Source organism: Megalobrama amblycephala, linkage group LG14, assembly GCF_018812025.1.
Source record: "Megalobrama amblycephala isolate DHTTF-2021 linkage group LG14, ASM1881202v1, whole genome shotgun sequence".
Classification (NCBI taxonomy): domain Eukaryota; kingdom Metazoa; phylum Chordata; class Actinopteri; order Cypriniformes; family Xenocyprididae; genus Megalobrama; species Megalobrama amblycephala.
Window position 1 is genome coordinate 36,212,249 of NC_063057.1, and position 26,421 is coordinate 36,238,669.

A 26,421-nucleotide genomic window follows, 5' to 3' on the forward strand; every position below is an offset into this window, starting at 1 on the left:
ATATTAGGGGTGTGACGAGACGGGTATCTCACGAGACGAGACGAGACGAGACTCGAGATTGAGTTCACGAGACGAGACAAGATTTTTACACACTATTTTTAAGAAATCCTCAATGACGAAATACATGACTAGAAAAAATATTCTGCAGGTGTATTTGAAATGTTTTAACTAATCATCTCGTAATGAATGTCATTTCAGTTCTACTTTCTTAGTATGAATTATCATATGCAGTAAAAGACAACAATACTCAAGTACTGTAAAAGGTTTTGCCACAAACTCAACTGACTGACTTCTCTTCTGTATGATTTCAGTCTCTTCAGACCTTACTGTACATGATTTATGAGCTTCTACAACCTTTGACCTCCTAACTGAACTCCTTTCCACAAACTGATCATAGAAATGAAAACAGTATAAATAAAAATGTTAACACTTTACAATAAGGTTTCATTTATTAACATTAATGTATTAACCAACATCAACTAACAATGAGCAATAACTTTGCTACAGTATTTATTAATCTTTGTTTATGTTAGTTAATAAAAATTGTCATTCATTGTTAGTTCATGATAGTTCACAGTGCATTAACTAATGTTAACAAATGAAACCTTATTGTTTGTGCTTAATAAGATTAAGAGAAACTGTTATTCGTTTTTATGGTAACACATTACAGTAACCATAATCACACTCTCTCAATATTCAAAGTGCAAATAAGACCAAATTTTTCTTTGATACAGAGCTAAGAGATGGTTACAACTACACTGCCCAGCCTAAAATAGCTTTCATATTGAGAGATATTTGCATTCATCAGGGAGCCGCTTTCAAAATGCGCGGTATTGAAATCGCGTTTGAATGCGCGCTCGCGTTTACTTTCACGATCGCGCGTAACTCTGTAAATATGGAGCGGCGGCGACCGTTATCCAACTGAATTAAATGTTTTTTATTTAAATACAAAGGAAAACGACAGTGGAGGCGTAATGTAAACGTAGCGGTGGAATATTCTTTCCTAATCATCCTAACACTGTCATGGCAACAACATCACGAGACTTTTCGACCTCGACGAGAAATCTCGTCACATATTAGTCTCGCACGAGATCTCGTCACACCCCTAATATATATATATATAGGATCGCTTTTTCACTTGTGTGACAGAGATGAAAAAGGAATGAGAGAGAAAGTTTCTGCGCACTGCCTGCCAAATCTAACTCCTAACAAAGAGAAAGAAAGAGCTTGAAGAGCTTGTCACACATGCTTCAAAGAATGGGCTCTGAAGACAAAAGTCCTGCAGACGCATATGTGGTTAATCTAATTATAGGGTGTGTCTCAATCAGTTCCCTAGCTCCCAAGCTCGTGAATCAGTATATCGTGTACACGAATTCGGGCACTGGTAAGGACAGTAAAAGATGCTGGTTCACAACACATTGGGACTCTTATGACTCTATTTCCGGCGACGTGACAATGTCCTCATTGTACAACATCACTACTGGTATTTATGAACAACAACAGAGCTGATATTTTCTGACATTACTTGTAATGTTATTTAAAGTCCATTATGATAAATTATTTGCTTGTTACATATGCGTGCAACATTTCAGCCGTGAATAAATTATAAATGTTAGCTAGATTGTTCATTACCTGTCTAGCGAATGTGTGTTTATGCTGAAATATAATACATTTAAATAATAAATAAAATAAATAAATAAATAAAATATAATTTTTAAAAACATCAATTGCGTATTGTTATGTGTAGTGAGTTGGCTCACGTGATTCAAGTTTCGCGCTTCAGAACTTTCGTTAAGGGAGTATAGTGAGCATCGATGCTCCCTTGTTTTCACGGTGCATTATGGGACTTTTTAGGGAGCGAACGTTTCAGTGCCCTGGAAGGATTCTGTGATTGAGACAGCCCTTAAAATGGTTGACTCCCTGGTCAGGGCCGATACCGATCCGATATTCAAGTAATAATAAAAGTAGGGCTGTGCTCAGAATATCGATACAACGATACATCGTCATGAACTCCTGACGATGCGCGTATCGATACAGCAGCTGCCGTATCGAGTCTGTCTTGCATTTAAATCTAGCCAATCACGTGATGTCAATTGACGCTAGCAAGCAATGCAAGCAGACATTCACGTTTCTGTGAGCTTTCATTCGTAAATAATCAGCTGTTTTATCGCGAATGTGAACAGGAAATGCGCTCTCGAACGGAGAAACACGCGATCTCCAAGTCATCGATCAAAGCGTGCTAACGTTTTAGGACAGGTCGATGGTATATAAATCATGCCCGAACGTTAGCGTTTGTCAATCAAGCCAAACCGTCCATTTAGAAACCGAGAAATTTGGAGGCCGATCTCTCAGGTTGACGCGCGAGCTGGCTTGACTTAAGTTTTCGTGAGGATATAGTTTATGGACTGTTTTGATTTCGGTAATTACATCTAGAAAGGTAAAAGCAGTGATGACATATATAATAGAGATATCTGAAAGTGAAACGAAAGTGATATTGGCCTCGTCCATGGGGAGGACGCACGAGAGGAGACCTGCGCATTTAATTGGTATGTGTATACTGTAATACTGCATTACAATGCTTATAAGTGGCGTGCACTTTGATCGTGAAAGTGAAAGTGCCCTTTGCGGTCACATCGCATCATTTAAATCTTGTTAACATTAGTTAATGCACTGTAAACCAACATGAACAAACAATCAACAACTGTATTTTTTAATAACTAACATTAACAAAGATGAACTAATACAGTATGTATTGCTCATGGTTAGTTCATGTTAATACATTATCTGATGTTTAATAAATGAACCTTATTGTTAAGTGTGTATTGTAAACTCATGTAGCCCATATTTTGTAGACCACGTTAATAAAAAAAATGTTGTTCTAGAACATATTTTGAGTTGATATCCAAAAAAAATCATTTTTACAGATGGAAAAAAAAAACAGGCAGTATAGACATTATTATAATATTATAGCCAATATAATTAACCAACTTAGTTTTCTAACAGTCAACTTACTGTTGCAAGTGAAATTAGTCATTGAGCTTTGTTGATATGCTTCAGTGTCACTATAATTGTCAATTCAGTTACTGAGGGAGTGACTTTAAAAGCAAGCTTTTAAAAGAAGCTTTTTTGTGACAATTTTTTTATATTTAATTTAAATCATTGGTTTTTTTTAATGACAAAAACAAAATAGTTTTTCAGTTATCACGACTGTTATAACACTGGTTATTCAATAAACACATATTACTGTTACTAAACTCTGCTCAAAATAAATTTAAATTCTAAATTGAACCATATCGTGATACGTATCGTATCGTGGCTTTAGTATCGTGATGCGTATCGTATCGTGACATTGTTGGTGATACACAGCCCTAAATAAAAGTGCTAAATTACCTAATAACCTGTATGCCTCACTGTGTGGAAGAAACTGGGATCATTCTTTTGTGCAAGGTATCAGGCATGACTTAAACATTACTTTCCTAACTTCGTAAAACAAAATAACAAACAGACACAAATATAGTGAATTATTTATTAAATAATTGTGCATTAGTGCAACAACTGTAAATAAACCAATAGCTTCACTTGGTAGACCTTCAAAATAAACAGTCCAGCTGACTCCTTCATCCATGACTCATGGCTTGTTTTTCATGAATGTTTGAGTCATTCATGACATAAACTAAATATATTTATATATAAATATAGGCTTTACTATAAAATTAAAAGACATTTCTTTTAGTTTTTTTAATAAGGCAGCAACATATGATAGATGGGAAAGAACAAAAAATGCTATTAACAATCTTTTATTGCTCAAAAGTATTACAATATGAATGGCTCCCACACAGGAGTGTGTTTCCCGAAACCATTGTTAGTCAACTTTGATCATAAGTCCCATTGAACTCTATTATTAATGGCGGAACTTGCAAAACGCACCACAGAGCGACACAAAGTGCTTATGTGCATCCCATGTGCAGAATGATGCGCTTGAAGCATCATGGACTCACAATGCGCAGCGACAGTGCTCTGCATTGAAAAGTTCAAAGCACAAAGTGAAGATATATTGATGCGTATTGTATTACCGGTATCGTTGTCTACAGATGAAGTATAATAATAGAAACATTGATTCATCTTGGAGAGAGTTTCATTGTGTTGACTGTCGTAACCGAACGCATCACACAGTTTGAATGCTGAATGGAGAATGACTGGCAGCTGCAGCGGAGGGAGGCATTTACGTGAACTTCAATTTAACGACTTAAATATTCATCTGTACCTCAAATTAAACTATGGAATGGCTTCAGAACAGAATAGTACACACACAATATCGGATTTGGATCGGTCCCATCCGGCTGATACTCAATCCGGCAAAAATGGCAGTATCAGGGTCCGATACCCGATCTGAGTATCGGATCGGTGCATCCCTAATTTATATGTGCTGTTGCTTACAGTTTGATTATTAGGGCCCAAGGCGAAGGCCCTATTGTTTTCTTCAGGATAATTTTTTTTTCGACTATTTGGGCATTTTTGGGGCCCTTAACATGCTCAAAAACTCTTGAAACTTTGCACACACATCCAAATTGTCAGCCATCAGGGCCGGGCAGAAGCTGGTACCCGTGCGTGGCAGCAGGTCTCGACAGCGCCCTCTTGAACGGTGTCTAAAAACTTGGTCCATATATCAAACACACTTGCACGTATTTGTATGAAACTCGGTACACATATAGACCTCAACGGGCCCAACAACTTTCATGCTCTAAGTTATACGTCACCTCAACAGGAAGTCAGCTATTATGGGTTGTTTGGAAAACACATGCTCTAGGAATTTGATAGACTCCTCCTAGGCGATTAATCCGATCACCACCAAACTCGGTCAGCTTGAAGTCAACACACTAAGGATTCTAAATTGTGAGCGGATTTGTGATATCTCGAACGGTTTTGGCCGTGGCGAAGCAACAAATTTATGGCGAGAAAAGGGAAACAGGAAATATATAACGTCTGCATACACTTGATTGCTTTTTATGAAACTTCACCTGTGTGTTCGTTATGGGATGCTGATCACATGGATGTGACTATTGTGAGTCAAAGTTATAGCGCAACCAATTGGCAGCAGGAAGTGTCAAAATGCTTTGAGATCACCCTCTTTTTTTTTTTTACCCGATTTGTTTCAAACTTCATCAGTGTAATGTCAATACACAGCAGATATAGACCTGTGAAAAGAATCGTGATATCTCAAACACTGTTGCCATGGCAACACATCAAACTTTAATTTTTGTTTTGGATGTTTTTGAGACACTTGGCTTGCTTCAAATTGCATGAAACTCGATACAAACGTCAGAGATGTCAACCAGTAGATATGGGCAAAACCGTAGGCAGGGAGGAGGTCTCACACACACACACACACACACACACACAGATGTAGACTCTCTCTCTCTCTCTCTCTGTCCTAACCCCCTACCCCCTCCCTCCTCCTCTCCCTTCCCTCCTCCTCTCCCCTTCCCTCCCCTCCTCTCCCCCTCACTTCTTCAGTCTCTGTGTGTGTGTGTGTGTGTGTGTGTGTGTGTGTGTGTGTGTGTGTGTGTGTGTGTGTGTGTGTGTGTGTGTGTGTGTGTGTGTGTGTGTGTGTTACAATCTTGATTAGTGGTCTTTAAAGGCAGGAACACACCAAGCCGACGGTCGGCCGTCTGGCAGTTTTTGTTCGTCGGCCGACTAAGTTTTCTCAGTGTGTTCCGCACCGTCAGATGAAGTTGGTCCTCGTCGCCTTTTTTTCGGCCTATTCGAAATGTTGAATCGGCGTCGGAGCTTGTCGATCCATCGGGCCATCTGATCATTCTGATTGGCTGTTCAGATACTGACACCTGCTGGTTCGGAAAGGCATTTCATCTCACGCAGGCGTAGAATGGACGTGCTACTTGGCCGTCGGCTGTTGAGTGTCGGTTTGGTGTGTCAGGCCAACTTTGGACACAGACGCTGCCAACGTGAGCCAACCCCGCAGTCTGCTTTCATCACCACTAGTTCGTCTGCGTCGGCTTGGTGTGTTCCAGCCTTAACCCTTTTACTGATTACCCATTTATTGATGAACTTATAAAAATTTTGAACTGCAAATGATAACTCCACACGCATTTGAAATTGAGCCATGACACTATATCAGTATTTGGAAAGGACTAGATTTCTAAAAGTTGTTTGAGTTACAGTTATTATTACCTGACACCTGTGATTTCATGTATTGATTCATACAAGACTAACATCTCTTACATCTTTTTTTTTTTTTTTAAACAGAAGGAGAGTGTGTTTTCTAGACATGGCCATTAGAGAAGGTCATGTGCTGTGTTTAATGAAAATATAATGTATGATGCATATGTCTTTAAATTAATTATTTATTGATATAATTCAAATTTATTAAAAAACCCTATTTAAGTACATTTCACATGATTTTATAAAAGTGGCTGTTTACAATAAACTTGCACAAGTGAGCAGAAAAATCTAGACCTTACTATTACCTGAGACTGATATTAAAATTGTCTTTGCAGGTTCTGTGATTTAGCTCTATTAATTAATTTTATAATTTTATTTTTTCATTGTATACCACACATATTGAAATTAAATGAAAGCATGCTTTTGGTGCATAGGATTGGTGCACAAACAATAGCTCAGGGCAGAGATGGGCACTCGAGTTAGAGACTCGGACTCGAGTCGCACTCGAGTCGCATTTTAACAGACCTCAGACTTGGACTCGACCTGAAATAACTTCAGATTTGACTCGGCACAAAAGATTCGGAATATTTTAAAATCGACTCAAGTCTTTTACCCTGAACTACTGATATAATAAATAAAGAATTCGTATTGTGTTTAAATGGTTGCATATTATCTGCGTCACATATATTTCCGTTACGTGTCGTGGTAGATCTGACTCTTGTCATAGAAATTGATTACGTATGTCTGTGCGCGTAAACTCCGAAATGTCATAATAAGAGTCCCATGCAACATGACGGGAGCCACTGTGCCATATGTTCTTTCGTTTGGGTTTATTATCAAGTCAGATTGACTAGATGCACAGAATGTGGGAAAACAGTTAAAGACACCAGAACAACATCATCAATTTTTATGAGACATCGCATCCACAAAGGTTAGTCATTTAAAGGTAAACTCACACAACTAGCTATTATACTGTGGTGTAGCTGCATGGCTCATTCGAATTGCCAGCTTGTTAAAATATGAAAAAAAAAAAAAAATCTAAACTTTAAACCTAGCACTACATTTAATCAATCTTTTCGTATTATTTGCAGCTTTTCTATTCTTAATGTGTCCATAAGAGAGAGAGATAGAAAGAGATGTTAATCCATTTATTACTTAAAGCTCATATTTTAACGTATCACAATCAGCATGTGTAGAGTTTTCTATTGACATTCTTAAACATTCCGAAGTTTGATATTTTCTGATAATGACTGTCGTCACCAATAACGAAGCTGTATACCAAACTGCTGTATAACAAACCGTGACTCACTGGCGCCATCTTGTGTCCGCTTAGCGACTGTATTGAAAATGACTCCTCGTGTTGCCAGGACGACTGTTTTGTACATTGTAATGGATTATAAAATAACAAACTGGATGTACGTTATCCCTTACATCATATGACCTTATTATTTTGTCTATATAATACAACTAGGATTTGATTATGAGAATTTTTTTTTTTTTTTTTTAACACTCTGAGGTCTGAGGGTATCGCCGGCGATACCACCGTGGTTTTTTTCTTATCAGTGTGAAAGAGACTCAAAATACTCCGTCAATGTTGCACATACAATTAAGAGTTATACACCATTTTAATCTGTGGAATATCTTCTTTCATTTGTGTACACTCAGAGTAAAAACAAAATGTTGTGCTTTTTGTAAAATAAAGAAAACTAACATGATGCGTGATCTCTCGTCTCCCTCTGAACGAACTCCAATCTGATAGTTCTTAGAAAATGAACTGTAACTTAGTGAATACTAATGACAAAAAAATTACACTTATGTCTAAAAAACGTTAAGATGTCAGGTTTTAAAACATATAAGTCAAATCGAAAACAAACCTTCTGTGTTTATGTAATCTGTATGAAAAGAGAGCCATGTCAGAAGTCTGTGATTCAGCTCATTATCCGCTAATGCGGCCACGCCCACAGAGCGAGTGCTATTCAGACGCAAATTCAGTCAATACATGCATTCGTCATCTCAATCGTGTATTTATTGTCTTCAAAAGTGTTTTGAATAGCCATATTTAGCGATCTCTTGCCTCTGTTAGTTCCTTGATTGTCACATGATATGCCTCTTCTTTTACTGAGGCATTTGTGGACAAAAGGGGCAGAGCGCCCTCCGGCTCAAGTATGAATTAAAAACACAGCATCCAGCGCTCATAATGATGACAATAAATATAAAATAATAAATATTACTCCTCTGTATAGAAAATTTATATAAACATATGAGAATCCATCAATATTTCTCCAAATGTGTATGCTTTTAAGCATATTAAGAAATTATGGTCAATATAAGATTTTAAGAGTCAAAATGTGAAACTTGAGTCTTAGATCTTTTTAATGATGTATAGTTTGTCAACTGCACATCAAAATTTAGGCTCTATAATATAACAAATATAGTAGCCTATATGAAATGCCCTAGAGGTAGGAATGTTCAGACGCGTTGCATCACAGAAATACATTATATTTTAAAGTATATTAAAATAGAAAACCATTATTTGTTTAGAGACTTGAGACTTCTTTTAAAAACATTGTAATGGCAATGTGTTCAATCTTTTGACTGGTAGTGTAATTTAACATAGGCCTATACAAAATTTTCTTCATATCATGTGCAATAATACGTGCATGCATGAGATCACAAAAATCATGTTTTTTTTTTTTTGTCCTGAGTGGACTTTAATCCTGTTATCAGCATGATCACAGAGGGTTTTTTCACAGCCTACCTGACTGAAAGGCCTCATTAATATGCAAGTCATTTCAGGTCATTATTATTCAATTCTTTTGTCTTCTCAGGTGAGAATCACCCATTATACATGAGGATTCACGCCTCCATGCATACTGTGTTTCTTGACCAAAAGTGTCTTAGAAAATTTAAATCTCTCTATTGTTTTATATGAAGGAGTAGGAAGGATAATTTTTACTTCATTCTGAAGCAAAAACTCTAGTCTACAACCTCCAATACCCAGAATCCTTGTGAACACAGTTTTAATATATTTTTTTGGCCTTATTTCAGTGACTTAAGTTTTTTGTTTTTTCAATAACCACGCATAAACGTTATTCCTTCAAAAACACAAACATGTACATACATGTTCCTCACATATTATTGTAGCCTAGTTTGTGCTGAATACAGTGTAATGACACTTTTGTCATTAATATGTTTATGAACAACTGAAAAAAGCACAAATGTCAGGGCATGTCAAAACTTCTCCAGGGCCCCAAAAATCCTCAGACCCCTGAGGGTTAATGACTCGAGACTCGACTCGGACTCATGACAAAAGACTCCAGACTTGACTCAGACTCCAGTGATAAAGACTTCAGACTTGACTCGGACTCCACCTTAAAGACTTCAGACTTGACTCGGACTCCAGCTTAAAGACTCGTGAACATCTCTGGCTCAGGGAGGTCAAAAAACACATGAAGAGAAGTGTTAGGATAATACAACACCAGCAATCACAGACATTCGCATTAGATTGGATTAGACTTCTAAGAGCACTGTTGAATTTGCGCAAATAACAGTATGTAATTTGCTCTGGAATTTTTATAGAGGTTGTCTGAGAAAAACACAGACATGGCAGATTAGGATGATAATCTGCAATTATTTGAAACTGACCTATGACATTCTATGACATGTTATTCATCTAAATTTAAACATGGATTTAAATCTAATGGATGTGGCTGTTGTGGTTTGTGATGGGCACCAGCTGCTGCAGTAAATGTGGTCTGAAATTGACATAGACCTTTTATGTTTAACCGTTTTAAATGCCCATTGCCCGCCGTGCACAGTTGCTCTGTAGCCACCAGGCTTGGGCCCCGTCATCGCTGCTTGCAGCTATATTTTGTTCTTATTTTCTTTATTTTTATTTGACAGTAGTCCTTTTTTCCCCTGAATATCACATACGAACCGTACCGAAACTGTGACCCTAAAACTGTAATAAAAACCGAACCGTAAGTAATCTGAACCGTTACACCCCTAGTAAATATGTACATAATAATAATAACTGTACACAATAAATATGTATTAATGGCCCCCACTTATTATTCTAGAAATAAATTAATTCAACAAAGGTAATTTCTTTTACTATATATTTTTGATGGTTCAAATGTATACTTTACATGTTTGACCATTTATGAACTATCATTCACTATATGTTGTTAATGTGATTAATATGCCCTACCATCACCATTCATGTCTATGCAACCAATAAATTAAGAATTAAAAAATTACTACTACCGCACAAAATTGTTTACAAGAGAACAAATTTCTTCATTGATGTAGTCACTTAATTTTGCACTCAAAATGCACCAGATTTATGCATTTAAATTTAAAATGTACAAAATGCGATTAATCGCACACTTATCATGAATTTAAGCATACACCATTTATCTTGTTTAACACGTCCGTTTTGCCATCATTGCCTCTATCCAGCAAAGTAAACCATCAGATTGAAGTGTGATTTTGACAAAACTGTATTTTTCAGCTTTTTTCAAGGTAAATTTAGATGTCTTTCCAAAAAAGGACACCAAATAACCAAATGATATTTAATATAATTCATACATTTATGTACACCAAAGCACCCATAACAAAAAAATCAACAATTTAACAATAGTTTTCAGGTACAGAAACTGAACAAAGTAATCAAATGTAAAATAACTGCATATAAACTTCTTTGAATAATTAAATAAAGATGAAACATTACAAAAGCTATTCAGTCAAGAGTGATTTCTTCGTCTTTTGTCTTTTGATTAACATTAAAAAAGAGCAGGAATATTAGACTGTTGTCCCTTTAAGACAGTTCAAAGATTCAGTACACTGATACTGATACACATGCGTGGTTAAGACATAACCTACTATGTTTGTTAGGATACTTGCTAAGATGGGCATGTTGACATAATTTTTGTGTGAATTTGTCCATTTAGGTGCAAGACTTGAAAGAGAATTTGCGCGAGAGTATTTGCGCACGCAAGTTCTCTTTCGCGTCTTACGGATGAATGTTTAAATTGGCAAGGTTTAAATGAGTTTAGTTTAAACAAAGATAGCAACGTGAAATGTTCAGGTCTCACCTGCACTCACGCGCTATCAACACCCGGGTGATGACAGCTTAAATGGCTGGTCATAGAGCTTTCGGCACGCTTTGAACATTTGTTGCAGTGACTGTTTTGTCCATGTTCTTTTGATCATCGTTGTTGTAACGTATTGGGAAACCAGAATGCACATCCATCGACTGAAACATACATTAGCCGAATCCGTCTGTCTGTTTTGCACATTGTTTTCAACAAACCATATTATAGATGCTTCATCAGATTTGGGATGAACCGCGGTGCAAGCGCGTGCCGAACTGTGGGTGGAGAACTGAACGGTTCCATCCCTAACAGCAGCATACACAGGACAAATCCAAACATTATCCTGAATGTGTGTGAAAACAATGTGAATGTACTGAAATGTGTCTGTGCATAAATACAATGCGATCAGTGCTTCAGTGCTGCATGATTTGTTTGTCCATCAATATAACAGACTCACGCATGCTTAATGTACGACTCCATTACGTCACCGTCTGTACTTTGATTGCAATCCTCATCCATCAAAACTTTCATATCAAGAATCTGGTTTGCTTTATCCAACCGAAAAACAGTTTTCATATCATCTGGCCATACAGTGGTGGGATGTTTCGACGTTCCATTCAGACAGAAACAGCGCAATGCAGGAGGGCTCACGCTCTTCAGATACAATGACAGAATAATGTTTTAAAGCGAAACAGACACTGGAATGAATAATTCTTTCTGCCATCTCTGATATAATCAGCCTGGACTTTTAAGAGCATCTAACTGCGTGACGTAAATTACATTATGACTAGGGGTGTAATGATTCACTCGTCACATATTTTTTGAATCGTGAATCATTAATTTAGGCCGATAATCGATGTGAAATGCTAAGAATCGGATTAATCGTGATTCTATAGCGACTTCAGTACTTTAAAATATAGAAACATTAAATTACTTCATGTGCGAATTGATGGAGACGTGCTCTGTAATTTGCGCCCTCCCTCACAGCTCTCATTCATAGACACGCGCGGCTGCACTCTTTACCGGCTCTCTCTGGATTGTGCTCGTGCTCCGTCCATAGCTCACATTTGAGCTCTCCTCAGGACGGCCACTGCTATTCACATGAGCAGATGACAGCTCTCTATTAAGACAGCAATAGTTCAAGCCATTGATAAAGCTGCCAAGTCATTGCGTGGTCACTACTGTTGAAATAAAATGTTTTTACTGCTTGGAAACGTTGCCGTTATTTTCGATAAGATAAAATACTGAAGTTTTAAGGAAATGGGTCATTGACATTACCTGAGCAATTTCAAGGCACGCATTTATTGCATGGATGGAGCAAGCACTTAATGTAAGTGTCTAAATGCATACTCACAGTTCAATGAATGATAAATGAAATGATAAACTTAATGTTGTTAAACTGAATGTACGAAGGAAACTGCTGAAGTAACTACAACATTAAAGGGTTAGGTCACCCAAAAATTAAAATAATGTCATTTATTACTCACCCTCATGTTGTTCGACACCCGTAAGACTTTTGTTCATCTTTGGAACACAAATTATCCGAGATCCGAGTCACTGATTCGATTCGCAAAGCTCTGAAGCAGTGTTTTGAAATTGGCCCATCACTATATTGTTGAAAAGTCATTATTTTGTATTTTTTGGCAGACAAAAATATTCTCATCGCTTTATAATATTAAGTTAGAACTACTGAACTCGCATGAACTGTTTAAATATGTTAGTACCTTTATGGATCTTGAGAGAGAAAATGTCATTGCTTTGAATGCAGGCCTCACTAAGCCATCAGATTTAATCAAAAATATCTTAATTTGTGTTCTGTCTTACGGGTGTAGAACGACACGAGGGTGAGTAATAAATGACATTTTTGGGTGAGCTAACCCTTTAACAACACTGACAAAAGAGTGTGCAGTTTATCAATCAGATGCGCGTTAAAGTTGTGTTCGTTACTATAGCAACAGTAGAAATCCAGCATATTTTCTTTCAGAATCATCATAAGGAAAATGATCCATATAAAGAGAACAAAGAGGGCTTTTCTTACTATTCCGTGAAGAAAAGTTAGTTTAGGATAATTTGGGAAAATGCATGATATTCTAGGGTAGTCTCTCCATGTAAGCATTAGTATGTTTAATGTACCTGGAACTTTAATAAGGTTGTGTAGCCTTTAACACTATCCTCCACTAGTTAACTATATATGAACTAGGCCTAACAATACTTTTAAAGCTTTTTTAAAGTTTTGGCTAATGTAAATTTCCACAAATGCCAATTTGTATAGGCTATTAAAATAAAGTTATGTAGCATCATTAAGAACTAACATGAACTAACATTAACAATGGACAAAAGTTTTTTGTTGTTGTTGTTTGTTTGTTTGTTGCCCTTACTCTCTGACCTCCTGAAGGCCACTGTGTAAATCTTACCCTGACTAAGACACATTGAGGGAAGCATTTCAATAACCCTATGAATGCATATTAAAATGCATAATCGAATCGCACCAAATTTTAATATCGTTTCGAATCGTTCTGAATTTTCAAAAATCGTTCTTGAATCGAATTGAACACCTATGAATCGTTAATCTAATTGAATCACTGTATATCCAAAGATTCCTGCCCTAGTTATGACGCAATTTCACATGCTTGAACACAACATGCAGTTTTTATTATGAAGGGAAAACAAAATCCAAACCCACATGGCCCTGTGTGAAAAAGTGCTTGCCCCCTAAACCTAATAACTGGTTGGGCCACCCTTAGCAGCAACAACTGCAATCAAGCGTTTGCGATAACTTGCAATGAGTCTGTTAAAGCGCTGTGAGGAATTTTGGCCCACTCATCTTTGCAGAATTGCTGTAATTCAGCCACAGTGGAGGGTTTTCGAGCATGAACCGCCTTTTTAAGGTCATGCCACTACATCAATAGGATTGAGGTCAGGACTTTGACTAGGCCACTCCAAAGTCTTCATTTTGTTTTTCTTCAGCCATTCAGAGGTGGACTTGCTGGTGTGTTTTGGATCATTGTCCTGCTGCAGAACCCAAGTTCGCTTCAGCTTGAGGTCACAAACAGATGGCCGGGCATGTCCTTCAGGATTTTTTGGTAGACAGCAGAATTCATGGTTCCATTCATCACAGCAAGTCTTCCAGGTCCTAAAGCAGCAAAACAGCCCCAGACCATCACACTACCACCACCATATTTTACTGTTGGTATGATGTTCTTTTTCTGAAATTCTGCATTACATTTACACCAGACGTAATGGGACACACACCTTCCAAAAAGTTCAACTTTTGTCTGGTCAGTCCACAGAGTATTTTCCCAAAAGTCTTGGGGATCATCAAGATGTTTTCTGGCAAAACTGAGATGAGCCTTTATGTTCTTTTTGCTCAGCAGCGGTTTTCGTCTTGGAACTCTGCCATGCAGGCCATTTTTGCACAGTCTCTTTCTTATGGTGGAGTCATGAACACTGACCTTAACTGAGGCAAGTGAGGCCTGCAGTTTTTTGGATGTTGTTGTGGGGTCTTTTGTGACCTCTTGGATGAGTCGTCGCTCTTGGGGTAATTTTGGTCAGCTGGCCACTCCTGGGAAGGTTCACCACTGTTCCATGTTTTTGCCATTTGTGGATAATGGCTCTCACTGTGGTTCGCTGGAGTCCCAAAGCTTTAGAAATGACTTTATAACCTTTTCGAGACTGATAGATCTCAATTACTTTCTTTCTCATTTGTTCCTGAATTTCTTTGGATCTCAACATGATGTGTAGCTTTTGAGGATCTTTTGGTCTACTTCACTTTGACAGGCAGGTCCTATTTAAGTAATTTCTTGATTGCGAACAGGTGTGGCAGTAGTCAGGCCTGGGTGTGGCTAGAGAAACTGAACTCAGGTGTGATAAACCACAGTTATGTTTTAACAGTGGGGAGCAAGCACTTTTTCACACAGGGCCATGTGGGTTTGGATTTTGTTATCCCTTCATAATAAAAAACTTCATTTAAAAACTGCATGTTGTGTTTACTTGTGTTATCTTTGATTCATATTTAAATTTGTTTGATGATCTGAAACATTAAAGTGTGACAAACATGCAAAAAAATTAAAAAAAAAATCAGGAAGGGAGCAAGCACTTTTTCCACTTTGTCTGGCCCCTGATTTTATTCACAACCCTCGGCATGGCCCTTGCTGAGTTTGGATTTGACACCCCTGGTTAAGATTAGGGATGGGCATTTTTCCAAAATATTGTATTTGAATATTTTGGTCTCGTAAAAAATAAATATTTGAATATTCGTTTATTTAAATTACCTTAAACAAGAAGGACTTTATTTATTTTTTTAATTCATCAAGAGTTTGTAACCATTTCTGAACAAGCTTACGATTTGGCAATATACACAAGCTTACGTTATATCTTAAGCTTTTTCTTTTAGTTTAACCTGTTAACCTGTACTTTAAACGACACCAGACGATACCAGACGATGAATAAGGGTCTTATCTAGCGAAACGATCTGTCATTTAAAAAAAAAATTAAAAAGTATACGTTTTATAAGCACAAATGCTGGCTTTGCTCTTTTCTCCGATGCGCATTCGTGACGTCACGCAATACGCAATTACGTTGAAAAGGTCACGGTTGATGTAGGCGTAGCAACCACAGTTTCATTCGCTCAGGATTGTGTATAGGAAATCTATGAAAAGTCACAAATTTCTGTCCTGACAAAAATTTTCTTTTAGGCTTTCTAATATTAAAACACCCAGGATACGCATACCTTTCAAGTGTGAGTTTAAAATATTCTAACTGACCGCCAGGCGACCCTTATTTTAGAACGTTTGCCCTTATTGTTTCCATGGCGATGCGTGCGTGTCACGAGCGCTGAACGTAGCCACAATAACACTGTATGAGAGATGGATCACTATTATTTTGTTTTTCCTTTTTTATTTAAAATATTCGCAAACTTGCTTACATGTCTTCAACTATATGATATTCCGATTCTCAAATATGTGTGAGTGAGTGTGTTTTGTTGTTTAAAAACCTTTATAAATGATCTTTATCTTGATCTATAATGCGAGATGGGTGCTGCCATCTTAGTTTGCACTGCAGTTCACAGAGTTCTGTCAGTCTGATTTACAGCAGGTGAAGAATACATCAGTTTCTTCTGAAATATATGCACGTAAGTGGCTGGTGAACTGGAAGATTAAGAGAGTAAACTTTATAGTTACTTAGACCCTTTATGTGTGTCTGATATGAATAAATGTCGGCAAATTATATTTGAATTCACTGTTTATTTATGCTTCCACTGACGTCTGACATCAGTGTATATTTTATAAACTCCAAATATATTGTTTAATGGTGCTTATGCATATTTAAATGTCTGAAACCTTAAAAGAAACATTATGTGGCTGAAAACACTGCATAGCTGTGATGACAAGAGAGCGCGCGTCCGTCTCGCAGCCAGAGCGCGAAAGCACAGTTTGAATCTAGCAGTTATGTGACGTCGCTGAACATTCTAAATCCCATATGTGGAACCGTACGCCCAGGGGCACAGAAATAAACATCCCATATGTGGGAACGTACTGCTCAAAGGCTTAAATAATAAACTGACACAAAGACATTTGAATATGTGTATACGATCCTCCTTCCGCACATTTGTAATGTAAACACTGACTCGATACTTCCGCCTACGTCAACCGTGACCTTTTCAACGTAATTGCGTATTACGTGATGTCACGAACGCGCATCCGAGAAAAGAGCAAGGCCAGCGTTTGTGCTTATAAAACTTAAACTTTTTTTTTTTTTTTTTTAAATGACCAATCGTTTCGCTAGATAAGACCCTTATTCATCGTCTGGTATCGTCTGGTGTCGTTTAAAGCCCTTTGAAGCTGCACTGAAACTGCCATTTGGACCTTCAACTGTTTGGTGCCCATTGAAATGAATGATATGGGGAAAAATCCTAGAATGTTTACATCAAAAACCTTAATTTCTTTTCGACTGAAGAAAGAAAGACATGGACATCTTGGATGACATAGGGGTGAGTAAATTATCAGCAAAAGTTTATTTAAAAGTGAAGTAATCCTTTAAAACAACCGACTAGTAAGTTTGGAGCAAAAACGTGGTTTTAATCTTATAAATTGTCGTGTTTTGTTGGTGTGCTAAGCTAACATGCTAACGAGCCCAGGGGCCCGTTCTTCGTACGTCGCTAACTCAGTTAGCTGGATTTGATTGTTGACGATTTGGCATGATCTTGGATCGTTTGGTTCTTCGAAGCTCATCCTAGACTTGCTGTCATAGCAACAGGTCTGTAAGCTCAAACCTCTCGGGAGCAGGCTTATTTCATGAAACAGGATTAGATTGCATCTTTTTAAGCGGAGGTGATGTTTAAAGTCTGTCCCAGCCTCTGCTACTTTCCACAAGAGTACCCTAATGTAAACCAGGGACAATAATAATGATTTAAAAATAAATTTGCAAATAACACTTAATGCCGTTTTTTACAGACACCGACAGTTTTACTCTGTGAGAGATTCATTCGTGAGGGAATAATTACGTATTTTTTTAGATACACACATGTTACAGATGTCTATGCAACATGATTTGTGCATTTGAACCGCGACATATATTATGGGAGTGGCTTGAGAAGTGAGAAGCAGATAACTTGATCTTGACCCTTAAGAAACTTTTAATTAATGCTGTCAAATGCTTCAAAGGTAATTAGTTGCTATTAAATTGAAATAAAAAATTGAATGTACAAATATAGAAATTGTGAATATAGCCTAAATAATTGGGTAATCATGTAAAAAAAAAATAGTGCACATTTCATTTATCTAACATTTATGTCGTTCTTCTGTCATTTATTCGCTTGGCTGTTTCCTTATAATGTCTAGAAATTCGTCAAGTTTTTCGTCAGGTGTCTTTTCTCATTCTATGATGTCATTACGTTGCCGTCTTGACTCCAGCCAATCGCTGCATTGCTGATCAATGTTTCTACTATCGATACATATCCCCTTTTAAGCCAACACATAAGCAATTATCTCAGATAACTCAATCCAGCGATACTAATCGTACACAACAGGTGTGTTTGAGAACCCAAATAGGTCATGTGACGATGTATCATCTTGGATTGTCATTTGATCTCGGATGAATAAGCGACTACGAAACAGGCCCCAGAGATGACCTGTTCTGAGCTAATGTAAATAAATCATTTTGAATCGTAAAGCTCGAAGGGCATTAGATACAGTTTGAAAGAAGGTGAAGTGAGAAGTTTGGTGAATGAAATGAGGGATTAAATCATATTGAATAGAACACAGTAATTATAATAGAGACAAAAGAAAAGAATAATTAGAGCAAAGCAGGCTGGAGAGGTGGAATGTGTTCAATACACTTGAACAAACACAATAGATGAATAGATGACAATAAACATCAGTTAACATTTTAGGGTCCTTTCTAAATAAAGCCTCATGACATGGTCTTGAAAAACATGTAATAAAACTCAGAATTTTAAACTTATCATCTTCATATTTGAAATATAACATGGTCAGACGTGGCTTTAGCTGCAGTGCATTTCTAGATTGCCACAAGGCCAACTTCACTTTTATTTTCATAAATATATTTCATAAAAATAAATTTCTTATAACTTTTCAAAACTTTGAAGCTATTTTTAACTATTTTCTTCATTGTGACAATAATTAATTAATTATTTACCATAAACTGCAAAGCGTCTGCTTTCAAATGAGACCTTACTTAGACCTAACTGTATCTGTTTTAGTTTGGGTATGTCATTTCTTCGAATTTTCCAAAAGCGGGGGTGCTGGCTAACAGGTTAAAGCATTAAACAATTTGAGCAAACTAGAAAAACGCTAATAAAGCAGACAGTGCCAGTTATCGTACAAAACGTACATAATACACTCGAGACAGTAGCCTATATGGTTATCGTTTTCATATTGTTTCACATGTTCATGTTGAGAAAAACAATAATATTATCCACATGCTCGGGTAAGAAAACGAGCCGCATTGACAGACGTTGCAGAAACAAGATAATGATAATACATAACGGCATGCTAAGCTACGTTTCTAACAGTAGCAGTTTGTGTTTTCTGTTCGTAAATATGTCTCCCTCGAAGAAATTTAAAGGAAGCATATGTCTCAAAATCATTTTGCTATCAGATGAGTTATCTTCTCGGCTCACTTTGGGTATAGCTGCGCTTAGCCTACCTGTCGCGAATGCAGTGATGGACAGCTGTGTTTCCTCATTTCATGTGCTTTCTCATTATGGTGGTGATATTATGATAACCCTGTTTCATTAATTCATTTGATCAAAAGTAATTCATTGTGTCAGATCAATTTCATCCAAGTAATTCCAAACTTTGCGAGGCAGATGACAACATTATGTGACGATCAAATTCAATAAACTTGTTAAACACGCTCCACAGCGCCACCCGGTGCATTTAGTTATAACTGCGAGTTTTAGTGCTTAGGATTTATCATGGATTCACTGCGTTTATGGCCAGCAAAGCAACATAGTAAAATTCGAATAGTATTTTTATTTTTCGAATATTAATTACAGGTTGAATATTCGAATATTCTACTATTTGTGCACACCCCTAGTTTAGATATTGATTTAGATGGCAACAAAGTTACCTCATATCTAATTTTATGTTAATCACTAACCCATCTGCTCTTTATAGTGGATAACCTGAGGAGATTTAGATCAGCTCAGACTCTGAAAACTGCCCTGGAAAAGTCACCCATGATGCACATGCCATATAATAATATTTAGGACAAATGTAGGATCAATCTACTTAACTGCTTGGCCACTTTTCCACCTTCGGGCCAAATGGTTCTAAGAACGGTAAGGAACAGTTCCAGTTGTATTTCTACTTGAGCTTGTTTCAGCACAGCACGATTAGAAACCATTCTCGGCCCGGACTTCTCAGCACATTTGGCTAACTGTGCCGAACCTTGCTAGTAGAATGCAGTGATGTCGCCAGTCAGGATTGCTCGCTCGTCGGTTGCCTGGCTACCAATTTCTCTGTAGTTGGCTAAAAGCTCTATTTGAGCGACATAAACACAAATTAATAATAAAATGTAAACTCTTGCATTACCAAGGCAAGGCAAAGTTTGGCCCGACTGTGGAAAAGTGGCTATTGTAATTGGAATAAGTTAGAAATGAATGTGTTTGCCCTTGTCATTTTAATGTTTAATTTTAATTCACAGTCAAAAAGTACAGTGGAGCCATTGCCCAAGGTGAAAGAGATGAAGAGGACAGCTTTAGAAAAAAACCTGAAGGCCAACAGTCCACCCCTCTATCCATGTTCAGCTTCACCCTCTATCTCCAGAAGTCCCTTCATTGTTGAGTCGCAACATAAAGCATTTGTAGATGATGTTTTGCAAATGATTGCCGAGGACATGCTACCACTCAACTTTACTGAAGGTTCTGGGTTTCGTAAGTTCATGACTTCAATGGGTCCTCAATACCCACAGCTCTCACAGCACACGATAGCTTCACAACTATATAATGCTGTGGAGAAAACCATCAAGCCACAGCTGATCCAACAGCTCAGGAACTGTGTATCTTTGGTTGGAGGCCATAATGTTATTCACATCACTGCTGATATTTGGGCTAGTGAACATGTAGAGCCACTTCTTGCCATTCAGATGCACTTTCTTGATGAAGACTGGAATGTTCACAGGCCGACTGTGGCTTTTCGCCATTTGCAGTGTAATCAGTTTACAACAAAGATTGGAGCAGAAATTGAATCAGTTCTTCTAAGCTATGGGCTTTTCCCCCATAACATTGGTTACAGTATCATCCATGAGGCCAAGAACACTATTGCTACACATGATATTTTCTGTGACTACAAGATCATGTATTCTGCACAGAAGAATGATCCAGATGAAGATGAATTATTGAGTTTTCTTGATGATCAGGTCACCATAGATGATTTCTCTATAGCTGAAATTTCATCCAGCAAACATCTGGATTGTATTACTACCCTACTGCATTGCGTAATTAAGGAGGCATTGAAGAAGTCCAGAGTTGTTGAGGGTATACTATTTGAGGTACAAAGTGTGGTGTCTTTTTTTCGCCGCAGCACCTACTGGCTTGAGGTTCTTGCAAAGAAATGCAAGCTCTCACTATCTGGTACTTACGACACAAGCAGGTATACCTGGAACTCCACAATTACCATCATCCGTGAAATAATGCAAGAATCAGTATGGGACTTGATGATGACTCTTTTGAATCAAGCCCGCACAGAGGCAGAAAGCTGCCACGTTTGTCCACCGGTGGTTCATGTAACACGTGATCAAGTAGTGGACTTTGTTGGCTTAATGGAGCCTTTTGAAGAGGTGGTCCAGGTACTTCAGGAAGACGGTATCACCTTGTCCCTCATCATTCCAACTATCATTGGACTTGATAAAACACTTGAGACCAAGGCCACAAAGTTCAGCCTTTTCTGCTCAGTCCTCCGTTCTGGTCTCCGTTCCTACTTCCAACCTATTATTTTGCGAAGAGATTTGATACTAGCCACAGTTCTGGACCCACGAATCAAGCTTCAACCCTTTGACAATGGAAAAGAGAAATTCAAGAGTAGCACACTGTTTACACCTTCCAAATACCGTGCCTCTAAAGTTGTAGAATCAGCATTGAGTGAAACTGCAACAGAAATGAGAGGTGATAAACCAGAACATGCTGATAGGCAGTCCACTGAGCTGAATCAGTATTTATCAGAGCTCTTGTCTGAGGAAGATGTTTCCGTTCAAACCTTCTGGAAAGAAGCTACCCGCTTCCCTTGCCTACAAAGCATATGCCGCAAATTTTTGGCTGTCCCAGCATCTTCAGGGGGATTTAAAAGACTATTTCCTTTAGCATCCTGTATTGTACGGGCCCGAAGAAGCAGGCTACCGCAGCACACGACAGAACGACTTCTGCTGTACCGAGAGTATCTGAAGAAGGATAGCAAAAATGCAATGGAATAAATACTGAGATTTTTGCCTTAAAGGACCTGGGAAAGATATGCAGATATAATGTGCATGTATGTATGTATGTTTTTTGCAGTGTTTTTTTTTTTTTTTTTTTTTTTTAGTAACTTTTCATGAGCATGTCATGGACAATAAACCTGAAACTTGAATAATCTTGAAACTACATTGGTTGTCAAATTGTTGCCGCTGGTTTCTCAAATTGTAGTTTCACATAATTCTGAATGAAGGATAATCTGCTTTTTTACCTGCCTATCAGACTCAAATGTATCTGCTAACACTTTCACCTCTGCATCCTTCTTTTTGGGGGACCAATGGGCATGATGTGTGAGACCCACATATGATGCTTGTGCATTGCAAGCTTCGTCTGGCTATACAGTTATGATTCTGTCAGTAACGTGAGTGTCATAAGACACTCAATGTGCAGAAATAAGTGTGAACATTTAGTTAAAGTTGCAGTGAGCAATTTCTTAGAAACACTATTAATATTTGAAATCGAGCCAAACAAACACACCCTTCCCTTTATTGCTCCGCTCACAAAATGCACAAACATGCAATGCAGTAGATGTGTCTATCATAGGTGAAGCAAAGCAAAATAATGCTTGGCGAAAAATAAAGCGAAGATAATGAACAAAAGTCAAGGAAAAACAAAAAAATGAACATACAGTACACTAGAGTTTGTACAAGCAGGAGTTGGTTGGAGTTGGTCAAACAATGACACTCAAAACTGTCCTGTTACTATACCTATCACTACAGCAACAGCATATCTTTGGTTCTGTGAAACAGCAAAACCACTGTTACTCACATATGGAACAGAAACAACGCAACCTCAGCATCTGTTTTCAGGCCTTCCCGCTTGGGTCTCTCCAACGCTGGGAAGCTTTTCTAATATTAACGCAGGTCCTAAAGCTCTTGCCTTATCAGAAACCTCCGTTTTCCAGTAATATTCTCTTTTGTAATGTCTAGCAGCCATCTCTCTTTCTACAGTCTTTCCATTCTCCCTCTTGCTCACTCTCTCTCCTCTCCCATCATGAGTGGACACGACCCTACTGCTGATTGGCTACAAGCAGGGGTGGAAATGGGGGGTAACGCGGGGGGACGGCGTCCCCGGAGTGAATTTCAAGGGGGGGCGGCGTTCCAGTTCAAATTGGTTCGATTTTTTTATAGAAATGAAGGGATTTCTGTATTTATTCACTCAATAGCCTACGAAAACGAAACCGATTCAGCGCAAAAACATAGAGCAATAAAATTGCATGATTATTCATAAAAAAAATCGCAATCTGAATTCAAACACCCACGCGATCTTACTCAGTGCTCGAACGCACCGGCACTTTAATCTGTAGCATACCCACGCTTTGTCTTGCATACCGGCACTTATCACATGTTGCCGGTACTTGATCTAACCACCACACCGAAACATAGAATCAGGATGTTAATTAATTGTATAAATCGCGCGTTCGGAGCTTTTATAAGCATGAGTGGTGCACCACACGCGAATCACCGCAGGCGCGTTCACCAGCGTGCTCCAAAAGTGTGATAAGATTTGCGCGAGCCGTTCCTATGATAAAATAGAACGTTCTCAATAGAATTCAAATGGGTTTCATTTGAATTCTATTCAGAATGTAGTAAAACTTTATGGAGAAATTCATCATGATTTATAAACAGCCAGTAAAAAAAGACTGATGAAAAGAGGGGAAAACATGATGATGATCTTGCAAGCTTTTTAAACTTCTCATGACCACCTTTCCTAGAATTTATCACGTTCTATTGTATTTATTGTTGTACATTTTAACTAACTTGTTCAAGAATTTATAATATATAATCTATTAAGGCAATAGATTTAAAAAAGAGAGAAAAAAGTTAGCATCAGAGGTGTAAAGTACTTGAGTAATTTTACTTGATTACTGTACTTAAGTATTATTTTTGGGGATTTTTACTTTACTTGAGTACATTTAAAAATCAATACTTTTACTTGATTACATTTTTTGAGAAAAAAAGAGTACTTTTTACTCCTTACAATTTTATTTACAGTCAAAAAGTACTTATTTTTTGGAGATCACTTCATTCTATTTTCCTTTGCTATTACCAAACCAATAGAATTGCACTGATGACCAGTTTAAAATGGTTATTTATTCAATGAGATTCATTTTCACATTCCATGAAATTGGTCAGACATGTTCATTGGTCCTTTGGAAGTGACGTCATGTTGCATCAATTACCATAATGCACAGTACCTTGACCTCAAAGAATATACACTAACAAGAAGCGACACTCAACAGAATGTTCCATTGCAACATCTGCGCCAGCAGCGGCCTTGTATTTCCGCCATTTTGGGGTGAAGGTGACTTGGCAGTCCACTAGTTTCTATGGCAATATCAGCTGCTTTGTTTAAAAAAAAAAAAAAAAAAAACTTTTTCACAAAAACTTTTTGCTCTCAGTCAGTTTGGGTTAAAACTCTTTAAAAGGTCTAGTATTAGTATTAGACTTATAAACACTGAATTAATACCGACATATGAAATTAAATCATGACATGCATCAGAAAAATTGGGAATGTTGGACAATAAATATATGAATATAACAGCTTGATTTTGCAGTGTTGTCTAATGTCCATTGAAGCAAAAGTGTCCAAAAGTGGGAATTATGCAATAATGGACACAGCAGATCATAAGATCATTATGTTTGTAGCGTGATCCATTAAAACGTACAATATAGCTTATTTCAGTTCAGATCTAGATATTATTATTATTACTCCACTAGGTCTGAAATATATTGTTTGCTGCAAACATGATGATCTTAAATTAATTAATTATTAATTTACTATTAATAAATGTGTAAAGTTTCATAAAATGAAAATGCTCAATAAAGTAGGCTAACATTACCTCAGATGGATGAATGGTTGGATTCCACAACTGGTAAAATAAAACATATATAAGACAATACAACATTTACTGTAGGAGCCATACAATTTACTGGTGACTTAATTTAAAAAACTGTTCTACTGTGCTTCTGATTTGGCAGTGAAATTCACCAATTTTGGGTGCATAAGATGTGAAGGATTCAATGGTCCAGTTAGTATTTTCACCCCATAATGGTGGCCGCGCTACCGGAGCGCCATCTAGTGACTGTTGCCTAAAAAGTATCAGAGTGTCGCCTCTTGGGTTCTAAGCTCTTTGTTGACCTGGAAATTACAGTGGGTACGGAAAGTATTCAGACCCCCTTAAATTTTTCACTCTTTGTTGTATTGCAGCCATTTGCTAAAATCATTTGTTATTTTTTTCCTCATTAATGTACACAGCACCCCATATTGACAGAAAAACACAGAATTGTTGACATTTTTGCAGATTTATTAAAAAAGAAAAACTGAAATATCACATGGTCCTAACTATTCAGACTCTTTGCTGTGACACTCATATATTTAACTCAGGTGCTGTCCATTTCTTCTGATCATCCTTGAGATGGTTCTACACCTTCATTTGAGTCCAGCTCTGTTTGATTATACTGATTGGACTTGATTAGGAAAGCCACACACCTGTCTATATAAGACCTTACAGCTCACAGTGCATGTCAGAGCAAATGAGAATCATGAGGTCAAAGGAACTTTTTGGCCTTAATTCTAAGCGGTATGTGTGGAGAAAAACAGGCACTGCTCATCACCTGTCCAATACAGTCCCAACAGTGAAGCATGGTGGTGGCAGCATCATGCTGTGGGGGTGTTTTTCAGGACGGGACAGGACAGGGACGGGACGACTGGTTGCAATCGAGGGAAAGATGAATGCGGCCAAGTACAGGGATATCCTGGACGAAAACCTTCTCCAGAGTGCTCAGGACCTCAGACTGGGCCGAAGGTTTGCCTTCCAACAAGACAATGACCTTAAGCACACAGCTAAAATAACGAAGGAGTGGCTTCACAACAACTCTGTGACTGTTCTTGAATGGCCCAGCCAGAGCCCTGACTTAAACCAAAAGGGTGCTTCTACTAAATACTGAGCAAAGGGTCTGAATACTTAGGACCATGTGATATTTCAGTTTTTCTTTTTTAATAAATCTGCAAAAATGTCAACAATTCTGTGTTTTACTGTCAATATGGGGTGCTGTGTGTACATTAATGAGGAAAAAAATGAAAAAATGATTTTAGCAAATGGATGCAATATAACAAAGAGTGAAAAATTTAAGGGGGTTCTGAATACTTTCCGTACCCACTGTATAACAGTCA

The 26,421-nt window shown here is 37.6% G+C and overlaps 1 protein-coding gene across 2 annotated transcripts in view; it reads left to right on the forward strand.

Moving 5' to 3' along the window:
- mybl2a (v-myb avian myeloblastosis viral oncogene homolog-like 2a) overlaps positions 1-23,481 on the forward strand; it is a 50,503-nt gene extending 27,022 nt beyond the window's left edge. For both annotated transcript variants that reach the window (XM_048155391.1, XM_048155390.1), the window contains one exon: positions 20,445-23,481. In XM_048155391.1, the coding sequence (XP_048011348.1) occupies positions 20,445-22,208 (1,764 nt within the window). In that variant the 3' untranslated portion in view covers positions 22,209-23,481. The remainder of the gene's footprint in view (positions 1-20,444) is intronic.
- The last annotated feature ends 2,940 nt before the right edge of the window (positions 23,482-26,421 follow it).